Genomic DNA, 21,338 nt, shown 5'->3' on the forward strand with positions numbered 1-21,338 from the left:
GTTTTTATGGTGGCTTTGACTTCTCTTGTTAGCCACAGTTGTGTCATCTTTCTTTTAGATACTTCGTCCTCTTTGGGATGTATATATCCTGTGCCTTCCGAATTGCTTCCAGAAATTCCAGCCATAGCTGCTCTGCGATCACGTAGAGGGTGGTAGGCATTCTTGATGGTGCTGGAGTGTATTGTTTCCTATGGTACTACCAGTGATTTGTTGATGATTATTATTAGTGACTTTTTCAAGTTGGCCTGGTTAAAATGCCCCAGAATGGTGGTGAATGTGTCAGGGCGAGCTGTTTCCTGCATGTTGATCCTGTTGCTCAGATCGTGTAGAGCCTGTTTGGTATTGACCTGAGATAGAATATACACTGCTACCAAAATGACAGCTGAAACCTCCTGCTGCACTGTAACTATTTCTAACTAGCTTTCATCCTTGTATGTGCTTTATTACTTGTTGTTTTAACTTGTGACACAGTGCTGTAATTTGATCCAGTAAGTACATGGTGAGTCCATTATCGTTTTGCAGTAGTGCCAGTGGAATAGGTGTGGCTGAACTTGTTTGAGTGTTAATTTTTAAACAAACATTTCGTTTTTATTGTTGAGATTATCTATTATCAGGGTGTGATGCTGAAGAACAACTTTATGGGTGGTACACTTGAGCTTAAAATACTGTGGAGCCTATATTTATTTATTATAAATACTATTGTACAGTTATTTGTGTTATGTTATCAGTAACTTTGACAAAATAAACCAGTTAAGGAAGGATTGAAGCTTTGCTAAGTACTGTTAACTTTCGCAGCTTACTCAAGTGAATGTTAATAGTCGTAATTTTAAAATGATAATGATTTGCAACATGTGCAATTGATAATAAAGTATAAGATTTCAAAAACTTTCAAACATATAGCACAGATATTTCTGAACATTACACCTGATGAGTTTGGTTGTTTAGTTGATCTTCAGAGATTAACATTTTGTTTTTATCATGCACATTTCACAAAAGCAATTTGTGTTTAAGATTATTGTAATATTTATTTAAAACAGTTTGGTCATTTAACAGTCTGCTTAGTTTTGAAGTTAGGCTTCCAAAACTTGTCTTCAACACATTAGGGCATTAGTTGCTATGTTCAATAGGTCATTTTTACTTTCGATGGTAGGTGCATTGGATTCCAGTTAATTGGTCCACCGGTTAATCAGGGCAGTCGCTTATTTGGAAAAAAACTAATCAAGAAAATAATTGAGATTCCCTTAATTTATTTGGGAGACTATTGCCGAACAGTTTCTAACTAGCATGTGAATCAGTCATGTGAACTTGTGTGTCCCGTTACGCACTACACCGTACATTTTTTAAATAGTATCATTTGTGTAAGTTGTGTTTGAAGAGCAGTGATTTTTGTCACTGATAGTTGGTGAGAAATAAGCAGTAATACAGTTCAGAATTGTTTTGCTCACTGCAGTTTCAAGCTTTCAGGCTTTGAGATGCCAGAAACAGTTGGAAGTAAAAATGAAAGGATTTCACTGTTTCAACAAGTTAGAAATTTGAAGGTGTTGCCGATCATCTTGAATGTTACAATGAAAATGAAGATTTGGAGGATGCAGTTGTTGAAAGTATTGTATGAAGTCAGTTCATTTTCTGCACTCAGTGTCTGCGTTAATTTTGTTCATTTACAGTCAGTCAAAAGAACATGGGAGCAGGTTGTTTTTCCCTCATAGCCAACAATGACAGTGAAACCTGTGCCGGAGAGTTTTTAAAATGAAAAAAAGCAATTGCACTGGGAGAGTTCCACTCTCTTAACATCAGAAATCCAGGTCCAGTATCATGAGTAGTTGTCACAAACTGGAGTGACTTCCGTGCCTTGTCCTGCACTTCGCTCTCCACAAAGCATTGCAGAACTGCCTTCGCAGCCGATGGAATTCACTGTTGATCTCATCTGTTCAGTCTGCCAGATCTGACTTCACATTCTAGGATAAGCATATTGAAATTTCACTGGGGTATGAGCCCCACGGGCTACCCTCACATGGTTTACCCCACCTGTCAAAGCAGTGTGCTGGGGTGTAGCACTATCTCATGCAAACAGCTACTTGGAGCCACAGGTGGGAGCAGAATGTCCGGTAGCAGCCAAAAGTAAGTGAGCTGCCCCAGAATAGACACTTCACCAGGGACACTACCCTTCCTGGAGACCATATGCATAATTATTAGGAACTAATACACAGTTTTATAGTACTGTAGCATCATTGGTAGTGTCCTTATTTGTTCTGTATTTAAATGCATAATTTGTTACTCAATTAAATGGTATTTTATCTTTTTTTCACTTCTTCTTTAAATAGTTTGTGGCCTAAGGTAGAAGGAGATGAGTTATTAACTTCAAGCTTTCTGCATAATCACTCAGAGTTGCACTGCACGTGCATATAACGAGAGCTGTATAACTCATCTCCTTCTACCTTAGGCCACGAACTTATCAATAACCCCTGCCGTGGACCACTTTTACAAAGAAGGGATCTGTATGCTCCATGACTGCTGGACTAAGTGTGTACATGTAGGAGGGGACTATGTTGAAAAATAAATGTGCTAGGTTTTCTAAAACTGACTCCTTCTACCTTAGGCCATGAACTTACTAAGCACCCCTCGTATATTAGAAGAAATATAAAATATTCCATTATTTTCATTGACTGATAAACAGTTTAGTCTGTTCTTCCCCAGGATAATCCTGGAATAATCAGTCTTCCCTTCTGTTGTGCTGCTTACCAGAATTGATCCATTAACTGTTATATTTACTGTGACTATAATAATGCAAAATAGAATGGACTGCTTCACAGTAATAAAGGGCAGTCTTGATGTGGGTTATAATGTATTTCTCCAAAGAAATTCTGAATGGACCCTCAAATTAAGTATATCATTCTGTTACTTTTGACAATAATTGCATATTGTTAACTGCTAAGCGCACAACTGGGATAATTTCCAAATTAAGTAAATGGTAATCAGATTTAAACAGGTGTGGTAGAGTTATTATGCACGTGATAACTAAAAATTGATAATATAGAGCAGTGTAAGTGAGCACCTGTAAACCACAAGTCCATATTATTACAGCTTAATGTTTTCACAGACCTAGTAAATCTAATTGACAGTCATTCCCAACAAATGATTCTTAATTACTGTACAGTGCAAACACTTTTTATTACAGAACAAAACTATATTAATTGAAGTAGCAAACCATTGTAGAAATAAAACAAATTTAATGAATCATTATTTAAATTAGATAAAGCAATGTTTATCCATAAAATAGTACCAATTGTGCTATGCAGAGCATTTCAGTTTTGTACTTTTGTGACATGGTGATTAATTGCTTTTAAGTTGATTTTGATTATGATTTATAGAACTTAATGAATGCTACATGTATATTTGATTAACTACTGTTAATTTGCAAAGTCATTCCAAATCCATTTTGTCTTTTTTGACCAGAGGTAAATTACTTTTCCCCATTTACTTCTCTCTCTTTGTCTGCCTCCATCTATCATTCACTTGCCACCGTCTCTCAACTCCATCTTACTCCTGTCTTGTATATGACTCTATCTTATACCCTCCTCAGTCCACCAATTACTTCTGACTCATTTCTCACCACTTTCCTTCTCTTTAATCTTGCCTTCTCAGGTCTCCACTCTCCATCCTGATGCAGGATTTCAACCTGAGGTGTCGATGTCAATCCCTTTCCTCCCAAAGATGCTGCTCGACACGCCTAGTTCTTCCAACAGATTGTCTGTTTCGACTTCTGTGTTCTTAACTGCAGCACGATGGGGTGAAATATAAGCATACTGCTTGTAAGCTTTTGAAAAAAGCTAGAAGTTGAGAACTATTTGTAAAAAAATACATTTCAGAAATTATGTTGATAATTTGCCACGACTAGAATATAAAAGCAAGGGATGTAATGCCGAGACTTTATAAGGCATCGGTCAGAGTATGGAGTATTGTGAGCAGTTTTGGGCCCCTGACCTAAGGGAAGATGTGCTAGCATTGGGTAGGGTCCAGAGGAAGTTCTACAAGAATGATCCCAGGAATGAAAGGGTTATGAAGGGTGTTTGGTGGTCTGCTCGCTGGAGTTTAGAAAAATGTAGGACGATCTCACTGAAACTACCAAATGTTAAAAGGCCAAGAGAGAGTTCTAAGTAAATTTATTGTCAAAATAAATACATAGTATGTCAGCACATACGACCCTGAGATTTATTTTCTTTTGGGCATTCACAGTAGGTACAATAGAAATACAATAGAATCAATGAGAAACTACGCATAAATGAAGATGGATAAACAACCAAATGCAAAAGAAGCCAAATTGTGCAAGCACAATAAATAATTAATACTAAGAGCACGAGTTTCAGTGCACATAGGTGTGGAATCAGTTCAGTATTGCTGTGCGTGAAGCCTTCCCCATTGATTCAAGAGCCTGGTGGTTGAAGGGTCATACTCCTTTTCCCTCTTCATGATTGCATCAGCAAGAAGACAGCATGTTCTGGTTGGTGGGAGTCTTTGATGATGGTTGCTGCTTTCTGGTGACAGTGCTCTTTCCTGTGATGGACTGGGCTGTATCCACTACTTTTTGCCGGCCTTTCCTTTCAGAGGTATTGATGTTTCCATATCAGCCCTGATATAACAAGTCAGGATACTCTCCTCTGTGGATCTGTAGAAGTTTGTCAGAGTTTTAGATGGCATGCCATGTCGCCTTTGTGATGGCACTTGTGTGCTGGTATCAGGATGGTTTCTGTAAAATGATAATGTCAACAAATTGAAAGCTGCTGACCCCTCTCTGCTCCTGATTAGGACTTGGCTTATGGGCCTTCAGTTTCCTCCTCAGCTCATTAATCAAGTTGTCAATAATCAGCTTGCTGTGGCCCCATTCATCCAGGTTTTCAGTCTCCCTCCGAAATGCCGATTCGGAGCGGCCTTTGATTCTGCTGATAATAGCGGTGTCGTCAGTAACCTTGAATATGGCATTGGAGCTGTGCTTCGCCACACAGTCATAGGTGTAAAGCAAGTACAGCGGGGCCTAAGCATGCGGCCTTGTGCTGTAGCTGTGGTGATGGTGATTGTGGAGGAGATATGGAGAAGCTGTCTCCATTAATGGGTGAGTCTAGGACCAGAGGGCTCAGCCTCAGAATAAAAGAATGTCCCTTTAGAACAGGGGTTCCCAAACTGGGGTACTTGGACCTCTTGTTTAATGGTGTCAGTCCATGGCATAAAAAAGTTGGGAGCCCCTGCTTTACAGCAAAGATGAGGAGGAATTTCTGTAACTAGAGGGTGGAGAATCTGTGGAATTCATTGCCACAGTCAATTGTGAGCACCAAAGCATTGATATACAAGAGGTGATTGATAAATTTGTGACCCAAGGTAGAAGGAGTCAGTTTTAGAAAACCTAGCACCTTTATTTTTCAACATAGTCCCCTCCTACATTTACACACTTAGTCCAGTGGTTGTGGAGCATACGGATCTTGGACCTCCAGAAAGTGTCCACAGCAGGGGTGTTTGATAAGTTCACGGTCTAATGCAGAAGGAGATGAGTTACTACCTTCAAACTTTCTGCATCATCACTCAAAGGTTGACCTGAATGTGTATGTAATGACAGCTGTAAAACTCATCTCCTTCTACCCCCACACCTCACCCCCACTTGGAAGATTAGGTCAGAACCTAGTTCACCTCATGCCTTTATGTCAGCCCAAAGTACAGCAACAGCTAGCTTACCACCATGACAGGAAATAAATGGTCTCCAGAAGCCATTGACACATTTAAGGACTGCTTTGAGGTTACTGACTAGAATGTGCTTTGTGAACCATATGGGGAGGATATTAACGGACTTACTGATTGCATCACTGGCTACATCGACTTCTGTGTGGACACTGTAATACCATCAAGGACAGTTCACTGCTTCCCTCACAAAAAACCATGGGTCACCACAAAAAAGAGCCTTCAAATCAGGAGACGGGGAGGAACTGAAGTGTGCAGATGAAGAAGATCAAGGTGGCTAAGGAGGAATACAGTAGAGAGCTGGAGATCAAGCTTGGGTTGAGTAGCACATAGGAGATGTGGAGAGGCATGAAGAATATCACTGGCTTCAGTCAGCCTAGCTGTAGAGTCTCGGAATGCAGTTCTGAATGGGCTAATGAGTTAAACCAATTCTTCAATAGGTTTGACAATTGCCCTGTTAATTCCCCCCATCACACCAGTCCAGATGCCGAAGCACCCAATGCTCCCTCCACACCAATGCCTCCCCCTTCTGTTCAACACATGGATGAACAACACAGATTACTACTGTCTACATCTGCTTCTTGCCCTGCACCTACCATCCACACCTTCACGTACCAACTATAGTCCTGATCTTCATCTCCCCTAGCCCCTACCTTCCACCAACTCCCCAGTCATCATGGAGTCACCTTCACCACTGAGCAGGCAAGAAAGTCTCTGGGGAAAGTCAGGCATGGCAAAGCATTGGGACCGGATAATGTGAACCCCAAGCTCCTGAAGGAGTAAGCTGAGCAGCTGTATGGAGTTCTCCAGAACATTTTCAGTCTAAGTCTCAGCCTGGAAAGGGTCCCGACTGTGTGGAAAATATCACCTGTGGTCCCAGTACCCAAGAAGGGACGACCAAAAGTCTTGAATGAGACTTTTCAAGAGAGGCTGGTCCTGGCTCACCTCTGACCTCTGGTCAGATCAACCCTCGATCCCCTGCAGGTTGCCTACCAGGAGTCGACAATGCTGTCATCTACCTGCTGAACAGAGCCTACTCCCTTTTGGATAAGCAGGGCAGCACTGTGAGGATCGTGTTTTTCTGATATTTCAAGAGCCTTCAACACCATACAACCCTCACTGCCAGGGGAAAAGCTCCATTCAATGCAGGTTGGCACTTCCATTGTATCCTGGATAATGGACTACCTGACTGGCAGACCACAGTTTGTGTGGCTTCGGAGCTGTGTGTCAGACATGGTGATAAGCAGCACTTGGCTCCCTTCCTGTTTACCCTGTATACCTCGGACTTCAGATACAACACTGAGTTAGGTCATCTGCAGAAATTCTCTGATGACTCAGGAATAGTTGGGTGTATAAAGGGAGGATGGAAGGATGAATACAGGGCCCTGGTGGAAGACTGTGTCAAATAGTGCAAGCTGAATCAACTGCAGCTCAGCAAGACAAAGGAGATGGTGATGGACTTCAGGAAGACTAAGTCTGCACTGCTCCCTGTTTCTATTAACAGTGAGGATGAGGATGTGGTGAGGACCTACAGGTACCTGGGGTACACCTGGATGACAGGTTTGAGTGGAGCTCCAACATAGAGGCTGTGTACAAGAAGGGCCAGAGTTGCCTCTACTTCCTGAGGGAACTGAGGTCCTTTGGAGTATGCAGGCCTCTTCTTCACATGTTCTATTAGTCTGTGGTTACCAGTACAATCTCTTATGTGGTGGTGAGCTGGGGCAATGGCATCAACATAGGTGATGTCAACAGGCTCATCAGACTGATTAGAAAGTCTGGTTCTGTTATAGGAGTCAAACTGGGCACACTGTGGGCTGTGGTAGAACAAAAGACCTGGCCATTCTGCACAATGTTTCTCTCCCTCTGCACGCCACCTTGGCTGAACAGAGGATCACTCTTAGTAATAGACTAAGACAACTGCACTGCTGCAAAGAGTGCTATATGAGGTCATTCTTACCTTCAGCCATTAGGCTCTGTAATGAATCAACCTGTAGACAGGGAATTGATGACCCCTCCTGTTAGACTCTTCAAGGTAACTTGTTTTTTTATTCTTTCTACTTCTCTTCTAATATTTGTACAGTATATCTGTGCACTTGTAATGCTACTGTGACACTGTAATTTCCTCTGAGATCAATGAAGTATCTATCTATCTCTATCTAATAATCTGAGGACCTACAACACTTTCTTTACCTCAAAAGTCCCTGACATATTAGCACATAGCACCACTAATGTGGACAAAGACACATTAGAATCAGCACTGTGGCATTTGGCACACAGAATAATAAACTAAGTGTGATCTGATAAAGAGTTCCATGAAGAATTCACAGCTACTACATCTTGGCTGCACTGATCACCAGAATCTGCCTGAGAGTGACTTTAGGACTGCTACAGAAAAGATTATAACTGAGGCAAAATAATACACATGGGCAGTCTGCTAGGTGTGTGGATATTCCTACAGATGGCTCCTCTGCCATCAGTGGGCTCACAGTGTTATGATTAAGTGGTCAGTTCAGATCCAATTTTCACAAAAACTGAAGAGCAAAGGGAACACGATTGACACAGATTATATTATTCTTACCATTCTGAGACTGACAGAATAGCTGATGTGTTCCTAGTCATATAATGGTTGCTTAGGTGAAGAGTGTAGGTTGCCACCATGACTGCCAGCAGTGGAAGTAATATACCCTGCAAGACCTGATTATCTTTAATGACACTGAGAAAATGTCAGCTTCCCTGAGATGGAAAATGGGCAGAAATGTCTGAGCCGATTTCCTGAGGATGAATTTTACCTGTAAGTTGCCAAGAGTATGGTGGTGTATCCCAGGTGAAACTTTGTTTAAGTTACAAAATGTAGTCTTAAGTTGAATTTTGAGGCTGTTCTTTCTACACACACAGAACAGTACAGCACGAGTTCAGGGCTTTTGGCCCGCTATTTCAGCACTGACTGTGACACCAATCTCAACTAATCCCATCTGCACAAATTCCTTATCCTGATATTCCGCGCCTGTTTAAATGCTTCTCAAATTGGTATCATATCTGTTTCTACTACCTCTCCTGACAGTGTGTTCTAGGCACATACAACACTCTGTGTAAAAACAAACAAACAAAAAAAAACTTGCCTCTTTTATCTTCTTATCCCCTTTCACCTTAAACCTACATTTTCTGGTAAATGACATATCCATCCAGAGAAAAGGACTCTGACGATCTATCCTATTTATCCCTTTCATAATTTAATGTACTTCCACCAGAGAGCCCCTCAGCTTCTATGCTCCAACAAAAGCAATCTAAGTTTGTCCAACCTCCTTAAGACTAATACTCTCCAGTTTAGGGAACATCCTGGTGAGTAACTTCTGCATGTTCTGTACATCGACTAAGCAAACTCCAAATGTGGGTGAAACAAGATTTAATGCAGCTGTAGCGTGACTTGCTGTCTTTTATACTCAGTGCCCCTTCTCATTTGCTGTACATTACCCAGTTAGTTTTGGATATTGTAAAGCATTTAGCCGGATGATGACACATGGTTAAGTATTTTATGAGCTGAAAGAAGCTGAATCATATAAATGAAATAGTATTGTAAGTTTTATTTAAAAATTTTTGCAGTGACTTATTTTCAATTTCTTCAGGTCGGATCCTGAACCGTTTCTCCAAAGACATCGGCCACCTTGATGACTTGTTGCCCTATACTTTCATGGACTTTTTTCAGGTGATTCAGTAAATTGGAGTTGATGAATTGTACATTGTGTGATTATTTATGGGACACTGCGTGCTCTTTAATGCTGAAATACTGTGATCATAAAACAATTACTTCCTAATCAATAGCTTCTAACAAAGCTAAACAGTGATTCAGTTGAAGTGTCTGCATTTCAGAGGAGAACTTGGTTGTATTTTTATGGAACAAAACTAGAAATTTAGTGTCAGAAATAGTTGATGTATGGAAGTGGCTTCAGACCTTTGGTGTCATGTCTTGTCCATGGTACCTACATACTCAGTAGCTCATTGATCATTTGTTTTCTAATCGTTCGGAGCATATCCTGATGAGTATAATGAAGTATGGCTACGGTAGGGCAGCAGTCGACTGTGACAAAGTGATTATCAGCTGAGTCAAGTCAGCAATGCATAATAAAAGAAGAATAAAAGTTTGTTGGTGCTAAGAAATATAGCCCTTCAGTGGGGGTAAAGAGGATTGTGTTCTCTAATTAGAATGCATACTGATAGTAATGTTAAACTGAATCTCATAATACTTCATAATAATACTTTACTAAAATTGATCTTTTTTTATATAACCAGTGGTTTAATTTCATAGCTTATATCAAGCAAAATCCTAAATTGGCAAAGCAAATTTTGAAGTATTGGACTGGGAATTGCCAAGATTGATTGGGAGAGCCTGTTTGCAGGTAAAGGAATGTCTGTCAAGTGGGAGGTTTTCAGAAGTGAAATAGGGAGAGTTCAGAGGCATTCCTGGTAGAGTGAAGGACAGGGCTGGCAGGGTTACGGAATCCTGGTCAACACGGGATATTATTCATGAAAATTAGAGGTGTATGTCAGATCAAGAGATTCCCTTGAGGAAGAGTAGTGCTGCAGGGATAAATTTAAGAGGAAAATCCAGAAAGCAAAAAGGGATCATGAAATAGCTTTAGCATGTATGGTAAAGGAGAATCCTAAGAGATTCCACAAGAATTATTAAGAGAAAAATGTAACTAGGGAAAGAATAGGTCCTCTTACAGTTCAATGTAATCATCTATGCAAGGAGCCACAGGAGACTAATGAGGTCTGAAATAAGTATCTCTCATCTGTATTTACTCTGCAGAAGGGCAGGGAAGTTAAACCATTAAGAAAAATGAATGGTGATGTATTGGAACATATCCACATTACATACAATAGAGGTGGTGTTGGCATATTAATTATTATTGAGGAACAGCACAGAACAGGCCCATCGCCCAGCAACCTACCTATTTAACACCAGCCTAATCACAGAACGATTTACAATGACCAATTCACCTACTAACCGGTACATCTTTGGACTGTGGGAGGAAACCAGAGCACCCAGAGAAAAGCCATGAGACATGCATTCCATGGAGAGAACGTACAGGTTCCTCAAAGATGATGTCAGAATAGAACCCCAAACTCCGATGCCCTGAGCCATAGTAGTGTTTTCCTAACCACTATGTTAGCATGGCACCCAAGGTGGATAAATCACTGGGACCTGATCAGGTGCATCTTAGGACATCATAGAAAGCTAGAGAAGAGATCGCAGGGGCCCTGCAGAGATATTTGCACTACCTTTAGACCTTGGAGATCGGCTAATGTTCTACACTATGCAAGGACAAGCTAAGGAGCTACATGGCAGTGAGCCAAACATTAGTGATAGAAAAATTATGAGAGAGGATTCTGAGAGAATAGACCTTCTGGCATTTGGAAAGCCAAGGACTAAGGGATAATCAGAATCACTTTGCACATGGGAATTCATGTCTTACTATTTGGATAACACATACAAAATGCTGGTGGAACGCAGCAGGCCAGGCATCATCGGTAGGAAGAAGGACTGTACTTCTCCCTATAGATGCTGCCTGGCCTGCTGCATTCCACCAGCATTTTGTGTGTGTTGTTTGAATTTCCAGCATCTGCAGATCTTGTCGTGTTTACTTACTATTTGGATAATTTTTTTTGAAGAAATGATGAATAGGGTTGATGAGGGATAGGGCAGTAGATATTGACTAGGTCTAGGTTATTTGTTATCTAAGTAAATGAAAATATTGTCTACATGGTTTGGAAGGTTAAGTATAACAGTAAAATAGGTGTGCTGGACATAGAAAAAGGTTATCAAAGTTTACATCAGGATCTAGGTTGTAAAAAATGGACAGGTTATATCTGAACCCAAGGAGGACCAATATCCTTTTGGGCAGGTTTGCTAGAGCTGTTGGGCAGAATTGAAACTAACTTTGCAGGGGGATGGGAACCAGAATGATGGGACAATTGATAGACAAGTCAATGCAGTGTAGTGAGACTGTGAGGAAGGACAAGCAGATGATAGAGAGAAATTGCAGTCAGTGGGATAAGATGAAGTTGAACATGGTGGCAAAATAGGAAAAGGATGACGAATACAGGACTGAAGATGTGTATTTGAACGCACGCAGTGTATGGAATAAGTTAGATGGATTTTGTAACGGAGTTAGAGATTGGTAGATTTGATCTTGTGGGCACAACTGAGTCGTGGCTGAAAGATCACAGTTGGGATCTTACATCCAAGGATACACCTTGTATCGAAAGGTGCTAGAGGAGGTAGTGAAATGACATAGGATCAGAAGATGCAGAATCTTTATGGGTAGAGTTAAGAAACTACAAGGGTAAAAAGACACTGATGGGACTTGTATGTAGGTACCTGAACAGTAGCCATGTTGTAGGATAAAAAATTTCAGTGGGAGATAAAATACATGTAATTATGGCAATGTTACGAGGGATTTCAGTTGCAGGTAGATTGGGAATATCAGCTTGGTGCTGGATCCTAAGTCAGTGAATGTGTAAAATGCCTACACGAGGTGGCTTTTTAGAGCACCCTGTGGTTGAGCATATTGGGGAAAGGCAATTATGGATTGTGTGTAATGTAATGAACCAGATTTGATTATGGTGCTCAAAATAAAGGAACCCTTTGAGGGACAGTGTTCATAATATGATAGAACACACTCTGCAATTGCTGAGGGAGAATCTAAAGTCAAATGTATCAGTATTACAGTAGAATAAAGGGAACTAGAAAGGCACGAGAGAGGTGCTGGCCAAAGTTGATTGGAATTGGACACTGGCAGGGATGGCAGCAGAGCAGTAATGGCTGGAGTGTCTGGGGGCAATTTGAAAGGTGTGGAATAGATACATCCCAAAGAATAAGAGGTATTCCTAAGGAAGAATGAGGCAGCCACGTCTGACAAAGAAGTCAAAGACAGCATAAAGCAAAAGAGAAGGTAGATAATATAGCAAAAAATAGGGGGATGTTAGAGAATTGGGAAACTTTAAAAAAAAAAACAGCAGAAGGCAACTTTTTAAAAAAAACATAAGAGGAGTAAAGATGAACCATGAAGGAAAGTTAACCAAAAACATCAAAGGGGATGCCAAAGTTTTTTCAGATATATAAAGAGTAAAAGAGAGGTGAAAGTTGCTATTGAACTGCTGGAAAGGTAGTAATACAGAGCAAAGAAATGGCAGACCTGTGTGTCTGATATGCTGGCAACAAGTGGCTGTGGCAAAAGATTACAATATCAAATGACACTGAGACGTCATGGAGAAAAGTATGACAAGTACGCAGCACGACTCAGAACGCAAAAGGTAAACGAGCTTGAAGCAGCTCTGAAAAAAACAGCAATCAGTGTTCATCAAAAGTCGAAAGACTCATGATGGAGCTGTCAAGGCCAGCTATACTATTGCAAACAAAGTAGCTGCTGCATTGAAGCCATACTCGGAGGGGGAGTTCATCAAAGCATGCAGGCTGACGGCGGCTGAGCTGGTGTGCCCTAAGAAGAGACAGGCTTTTGGTAATATCAGCTTGTCAAAAAATACTGTGGCAGAGAGAATCGGGGACCTTGCCAGAGATTTGAGCAGTCAGCTAAAAGACAAAGTAAAGTCATTTATTGCCTTCTCTATTGCAATTGATGAGAGCACCAACATGACTGATGTAGCTCAATTGGGAATATTTATTCATGGTGTTGGTGCATCTTTGACCGTCCCCGAGGAGTTTGTGGAGATGGTGCCCATGACAAACACCACAATGGCGAATGATGTTTCCTCCAGCCTCGTCGAAGCCTTGGACAGACTGGGGGTTGGCTGGAGTCATGCTGTCAGCGTGGCAACAGATGGCGCACCGTTCAACCGTTCATGTTCGAGAAAAAGGCAGGTGTTGTTGTGAAACTCAGAGAGAAAGTTCAGGCAGAGAATCCAGAGCTGGAATTCTGGAATTTTCATTGTATTATACACCAAGAGGCGTTATGTAGCAGGAGCCTGAAAATGGACAATGTCATAGATGTAGTAATCAAAATAGTTAATTTTGTTAGAGCCAAGAGACTCAACCATCAGCAATTTGACACCCTTTTGTCCAAAAGTAATATTGGAAACAGCCTACCCCTACCACACTGAAGTCCGCTGGTTGAGCAGAGGGGTTGAGCTCAATTGTTTTTCTCAATTACGTGTGGAAATTGGACTGTTCATGAACAAGAAAGGGAAGTTGGTGGCAGAGTTGGATGACCCAGACTGGCTTCATGATCTTGCATTTTTGGTGGATATAACAGAGCACTTAGATGTGCTTCATGTTAACATGCAAGGCCACAACAAACTTGTTTCGGAATACTACGACAGCATTCATGCCTTTCAAATTAAATTAGGCACGTGGGAGATGCAACTATCCCAGAGCAACCCAGCTCATTTCCCTCCTTTGCAGTCTGTGCATGTCGCTTATGGGAATAATGACAACATGGACAGGTACGAGGACAAAATATTACAGCTGAAAAGTGAGTTTCAGAATTGTTTCCAAGTCTTCACTCAGCTCGAGAAGGAATTCTCACTATTTTGCTGGCCGTTTGCCGTCAACGCAGTATCAGATGTGTCGGAGGAACTCCAAATGAAACTAAGTGTAACTCGGCTTTGAAATATAAATTTGAGACTGTGGGTCTGGACTCATTCTATCAATACCTGGGACCGATGTACCCCAAGATGACAGACTTTGTCTCAAAGATCCTTTGCATGTTCGGGACAACATATCTCTGTGAGCAGGCGTTCTCCATAATGAATATTAACAAATCCAAACTGCACTCACAGCTGATGCACAGACATCTAAATGACACTATGAAAATCACAACTGCCCAGAAACTGGTCCCTGATGTTGACAGGCTGGTTAAAGCCAAGAGATGTCAGGTGTCTGGAAGCAGCAAGTGAAAAATGAGTGACACTGTTTGATGCATTGCGACATGTAAGCAAAATGCATTGTGCGATATTCAGTGTCATAACATTGTGGTTCATTCATTTTCTGACTATTATTGTAAATGTGATCACTTCAATAAAAATTAGAGGCTAACTGTGTTCATTGTCTGAGTTTGATTGCTGGAAGCAGGCTAATAAAAATAAGGTGCAGTTGCTTAGCCTACATTTACAGTTTGTTTCGTTCGGTCTACATTTGTGTCTGCTAATGTTCGATTTCAAATGGTTTATTAATGGAATGGGTGGGGCTCCAAAAACAATCTTAGCCAAAATATAATCATTTTTCTCTCTCTCTCTCATCACAACTTTCTTGTAGCCTATGACTGTAAGTTAATTCCAATCTTAAAAATAATGCTTGCTGGGCAATCTTCTTGATAAGAAATGCAATTTGTAAAGTGAAACACTTTGTAGTTATAGCAAAGACTGAGATGCATGAGAGCAGGTTGAAAAAACGAAGGCAATGGGAGCACAATGTGCGTGTGTTCACGCGTGCACAACTGATCCGGCCCGCATGAAGTCGCAATCTAGCCCGTGACCTAAAATGTGTTTGACACCCCTGTCTTAGACTGATCGCAGTGGAATAAAGGGAATTACAGAGGCATGAGAGAGCAGCTTGCCCAGGTGGATTGGAGGAGGATACCTGCGGGAATGAAGGCAGACTAGAGATACCTAAAGTTTCTAGGAATAGTTCACAAAGCACAGGATAGATATGTCCCACAGAGGAAGAAGTTCTCAAATGGCACGTGTAGGCAACCATGGTTGACAAAGGAAGTTAAGGACTGCATAAAAACCAGAGAGAAGGTTTTTGGGAAATTGAAAGGTTTGAAGGTAGATAAGTCACCTGGACCAAATGGTGTACGCCTCAGGGTTCTGAAAGAAGTGCTTAAAGAGTTTGTGGAGGCATTAGTAATGATCTTTCAAGAATCACTAGATCCTGGAATGGTTCCAGAAGACTTGAAAATTGCAAATGTCACTCCATTCTTCAAGAAGGAAGAGAGGAAGAAGAAAAGAAGCTATAGGCCAGTTAGTATGATCTCAGTGGTTGGAAAGATGTTGGAGTCAATTAATATGGTTTTCGTGTACTTGGAGGCACATAATAAAATAGGCTGTGATCAGCATGGTTTTCTCAAGGTAAAGTCTTGCCTGACAAATCTGTTGGAATTCTTTAAAAGAATAACAAACAGCAAACAAAGGAGAATCAGTTTGTGTTGTGTACTTGCATTTTCAGTAGACCATAAGATAATAACTCATCAGAATCAGAATCAGAATCCTTTATTATCGTCAAGTATGAGGACAGATACAGGGAATTTGCTGCCAGTTTCCCTGAGCTCTCTCTGTACAGAATTAAAAGCAAACAAAAACAATGGTGCAAATAATCATAAACTATATACAATGAGGTCTACCTCATTGAATGTACAGGTAATTTTGCTCATAGGAGCAAAATTAAGCCATTTGGCCCATTGAGTCGGCTCCGCCATTCAGTCATGGCTGATCCTTTTCTCCCCTCCTCAGCCGCATTCCCCAGCCTTCTCCCCCCCCCTCCCCCCCAAATAACCTTTGGTGCTATGTCCAATCAAGAGCCTATCCGGCTCTACCTTAAATACACATAATGACCTGGCCTCCACGGCTGCTTGCGGTAATAAATTCCACAAACTCATCACCCTCTGGATAAAGAAATTTCTCCATATCTCTGTTTTAAATGGACGCCCCTCTATCCTGATGTTGTGCCCTTGTCCTAGACTCCCCCACCATGGATAACATAATTTCCACATCTACTCTGTCTAGGTCTTTCAATATTAGAAAGGTTTCAATGAGATTGCCCCCCCCCCCACCCCATCCTTCTAAATTTCAGACCCAGAGCCATCAAATATTCCTCGTATAATAACCCTTTAATTCCTGGAATCATCTTTGTGAACCTTCTCTGAACCCTCTCCAATGCCAATATATACTTTGTTAGATGTGGACCAAAAGCCGTTTACAATACTTAAGGTGAGGTTTCACCACTATGTTATAAAGCCTCAGTATCAGATCCCTGCTCTTGTATTCTAAACATCTTGAAATGAATGCTAACAATGCAAACAGTAACTAACGTACTAGTTAGTAGCTTAATTAGTCAGTGTAAACTTTTCGGCTATCCCGTCTCTAATCTCCATGAGGCAGCTCACCGGATACAGCGAGGCACTGTGATCAATTTCCAAACTGTTCATCACAGGCTCCAACAATTTCCGAAACACAAACAAGTCAAAAGAAACAAGCAAAAGGCATAGAAAAAGTGAAATAATCTCGCTATCTGTCGCCTGAGGAATCGATGTTCACTGGAGCCATCTTGACCAGAAGTTTCCAGTGAATTTTGAGGATTTCAGAATTAGAATCAGAATTAGGTTTATTATTACCGGCATGTAATGTGAAATTTGTTAACTTAGAAGCAGCAGTTCAATGCAACCCATAATCTAGCAGGAAAAAAAAAATACAATTTTAAAAAATAATAGTAAATAAACTATTATTAGGTCTCTATTCATTAGAGCGTAGAAGGTTGAGGGGGGATTTGATCGAGGTATTTAAAATTTTGAGAGGGATAGATAGAGTTGACATGAACAGGCTGTTTCCATTGAGAGTAGGGGAGATTCAAACTAGAGGACATGATTTGAGAGTTAGGGGGCAGAAGTTTAAGGGAAACACGAGGGGGTATTTCTTTACTCAAAGAGTGATAGCTGTGTGGAATGAGCTTCCTGTAGAAGTAGTAGAGGCCAGTTCAGTTGTGTCATTTAAGGTAAAATTGGATAGGTATATGGACAGGAAAGGAGTGGAGGGTTATGGGCTGAGTGCGGGTAGGTGGGACTAGGTGAGATTAAGGGTTCGGCACGGACTAGGAGGGCCAAGATGGCCTGTTTCCGTGCTGTGATTGTTATATGGTTATATATGGTTTTACCATTCGTCTTATCCTGAGTGTCTTCACTGTGGTTCCCAACCCACTGCCAAATTAGTTTAAAACCTCCCCAACAGCTCTAACAAACCTGCCTGAGAGTATTTTGGTTCCCCTCAGATTCAGGTGCAACTTGTCACTTTTGAACATGTCATACCTCCCCTATAAGAGATCCCAATGATCCAAAAACATGAACTCCCGTCCCCTGCACCAGCTTCTCAGCCACGTATTAATCTGCCACACATGAAGCTGCTTAACAAGCTACAAGCCCACGGTATAGCATGAATAATTCTTGCATGGATCAAGTAGTGGCTGATTGCCAGGAGACAAAGAGTGGAAATAAAAGGAGCCTTTTCGGGGTTGGCTGCCAACTGGTGGTGTTCCACAGGGGTCTGTGTTGGGACCAATTCTTTTTACGCTGTATGTCAGTGATTTGGATGATGGAATTGATGGCTTTGTTGCAAAATTTGCAGACAAAATGAAGATAGGTAGAGGGAGGAGTGTAGTGTTGAGGAAGTAGATAGGCAACAGGAGGACTTGATTTAGGAGAATGGGGAAAGAAGGGACAGGTGGAATACAGTGTTGGGAAGTGTGTGGATAAACACTTTGGTAAAAGAAATGAAAAGGTTGACCATTTTCTAAATGGGGAGAAAATACAAATATCCAAGACTCAGAGGGACTTGGGATTGCTTGTACAGGGTTCCCTAAAGGTTAATTTACAGGTTTACTGTGCGGTTCGGGTGGCATATACGATGTTAATATCCGTTTCAAGAAGACTGGAATATAAAAACAAGGATGTCATGTTGAGAATTTATAAGGCACTGGTGAGGCTTCAGTTGGAGTATTTTGAGCAGTTTTGGGTCCTTTATCTTAGAAAGGATGTGCTGAAACTTAGAACGGTTCAAAGGAGGTTCACGAAAATGATTCCAGGATTGAACAGCTTATCATATGAAGAGTGTCTGATGGCTCTGGGCCTGTATTCACTAGAATTCTGAAGAATGAAGGGTGACCTCGTTGAAACCTATCAAATAGTGAAAGGCCTTGATCAAGTGGTTGTGGAGAAGATGCTTCCTTTCGTGGAAGAGTCATAAGACTAGAGGACATAGCCTGAGAATAGAGGGCCGTCCTTTTTAGAACAGAGATGAGGAGGAATTTCTTCAGCCAGATAATGGTGAAGCTGTGGAATTCCTTGCCACAGGCAGCTGTGGAGGCTAAGTCTTAATGTATATTTAAGGTAGAGTTTGATAGATTTTTGATTTGTCAGGGCATGAAGGGTTACAGGAAGAAGGTAGGTGATTGAGGCTGAGGGGAAAATGGATCGGTAACGATGAAGTGGTGGAGCAGACTCAATAGGCCAAGAGGCTTAATTCTGCTCCTGTATTCAGCATTTAGGATGAGATAGTAAATTGGATTGGACATTGGCTTTGTGGGAAGAAGCCAGAGAGTGGTAAGAGAGTGCTACCTCTCTCACTGGAGGCCTGTGACTAGTGGTGTGCTTCAAGAATCAGTGCTGGGTCCTTTTGTTGTTTGTCATCTATAGCAATAATCTGGATCATAATGTGATTAACTGGATCAGCAAATCTACAGATGCCATCAAGATTGGAGGTGTAGGGGACAGTGAGGAAGGCTATCAAGGCTTGCAGAGAGATCTGCATCAGCTGGAAAAGTGAGCTGAAAATGGGCAGATGGAATTTAATGCAGACAGATGTGAGGTTTTGCACTTCGGTAGGACCAAACAGGGTAGGTCTTACACAGTGAACAGTAGGGCACTGAGGAGTGTGGTAGAACAAAGGGATTTCGGAATATGGGTTCATAATTCTCCGAAAGTAGTGTCACAGGTAAATAAGGTTGTGAAGAAAGCTTTTGCACATTGACCTCCAGAAATCAATGTATTGATTACAGAGGGTAGGATGTTATGTTGAAGTTGTATAAGACATTGGTGAGGCCTAATTTGGAGTACTGTATGCCATTTTAGCCACCTGCCTACAGGAAAGATATAAACAAGATTTACAAGGGAAGATTGAAATAGGTTAGGACTGTATTCTTTAGAACATAGACAATTGAGAGGAGATTTAATAGAGGTATGCAAAATTATGAGAGTTATAGATAGGGTAAATGCAAGCAGGCTTTTTCCACTGAGGTTGGGTGGGACGACAACTAGAGGTTTGGGGTTAAGGGTGAAAGGTGAGAAGTTCAAGGGGAACATGAGGGGAAACTTTACTCAGAGCATCATGAGAGTGTGGAATGAGCTGCCAATATAAGTGGTGCATGCGAGCTAGGTAGATGGATAGTAGGGAAAATGGAGTAGGCAGTTGAAATGGTTTCGGTATGAATTCAATGGGCCAAAGGGCATTTTTCTGTGCTGTACTACTCTATGACTATGACTCTATCTTATGGTCTTATGGTCTAAGACATTGGTGAGGCCTAATTTGGAGTATTGTGTGAAGTTTTTGTCACCGACCTGCAGGAATGATGTAAGTAAGGTTGAAAGAGTACAGAGAAAATTTACAAGGATGTTACTGGGTCTGGAGGACCTGAGTTATATAGAAAGATTCAATAGATTAGGACTTTGTTCCTTGGATCCTACGCAATGCCCCTCCACATCAGAGAGTGATGTAACCAGTTAGAAATCCCTCCACGGTACATCTGTAGAAATATGTGTCTTTGATGTCATACCTATTCTTCTCAAACCCCCAGGGAAATGGTCTCTGTCTTGCCTTCTATGTAATTGCATCAATATGTTGTGCCAAGGATAGATCATCAGAGAGTTGACACCACAGTGAGGAAGTTAAGAATCCAATTGCTGAGGGGCTTACAGGTTTTGGAGTTTTTTTAATATTAGAACTGAGGGTATGATTGTGTTTGAATGCTCAGCTGCGGTCAATGCCTAGTTGCTCACCCCTTCCACTTCTGATTAGTGTGTGTCCCCTTGACTTACCCTTCCTGAAGTTCACTATCAATTTCTTGGTCATATTGCTGTTAAATGCATTGTAGTTGCTGCAACGCCACTCAACCAGCTGATCTATCTCACTCCTGTACGCCTCCTTGTCACCATCTGAAACTTTGCGAGCAATAGTTGTGTCATTTGCAAATTTATAGATGGTCTTTGAGTTATTCCTAACCACACAATTGTGGGTGTAGAGAGAGTAGAGCAGTGGATTAAGCATGTATCCTTGAGATGTGCCTGTTTTGATTGTCAGTGAGGAGATGTTATTTCCAATGCACACAGTCTGTGGTCTCCCGCTGAGTAAGTCAAGGATCCAGTTCCCAAGAGATGTACAGAGGGCCAGGTTTTGGAGCTTTTTGATTAAAACTAAGGGTATCATTGTGTTTGAGCGCTCAGCTGCAGTCAGTTAACAGCAGCCTGACCTAAGTATTTCTGTTGTCCAGGTGATATAAGTGGAGAGCCTGTGAGATTTCATTTGCTGTAGATCTATTATGGTGAGAGGCAAATTGTAGCAGGTCCAGGTCCTTGCTTAGGCAAAAGTTGATTCTGGCCATGACCAACCTCTCTCAAATGTAACAGTTTCTTCCCCCAAGCCATCAGACTCCTTAATACCGAGAGCCTGGACTAACACCAACTTACTACCCTCTACTGTACCTATTGTCTTGTTTATTATTTATTGTAATGCCTGCACTGTTTTATGCACTTTATACAGTCCTGGGTAGGTCTGTAGTTAGTGTAGTTTTCTTTCTGTGTTGTTTTTACAGTTGTAATTCAGTGTAGTTTTTGTAC

At 41.3% G+C, this 21,338-nt stretch overlaps 1 protein-coding gene across 5 annotated transcripts in view; it reads left to right on the forward strand.

Moving 5' to 3' along the window:
• abcc4 (ATP-binding cassette, sub-family C (CFTR/MRP), member 4) overlaps window positions 1–21,338 on the forward strand; it is a 268,298-nt gene that overhangs the window by 165,499 nt on the left and 81,461 nt on the right. For 4 of the 5 annotated variants that reach the window (XM_059970351.1, XM_059970353.1, XM_059970350.1 and 1 more), the window contains one exon: window positions 9,348–9,427. In XM_059970351.1, the coding sequence (XP_059826334.1) occupies window positions 9,348–9,427 (80 nt within the window). The remainder of the gene's footprint in view (window positions 1–9,347; window positions 9,428–21,338) is intronic. The other variant, XM_059970354.1, reaches the window with a different exon arrangement.

Source organism: Hypanus sabinus, chromosome 5, assembly GCF_030144855.1.
Source record: "Hypanus sabinus isolate sHypSab1 chromosome 5, sHypSab1.hap1, whole genome shotgun sequence".
Taxonomy (NCBI): Eukaryota; Metazoa; Chordata; class Chondrichthyes; order Myliobatiformes; family Dasyatidae; genus Hypanus; species Hypanus sabinus.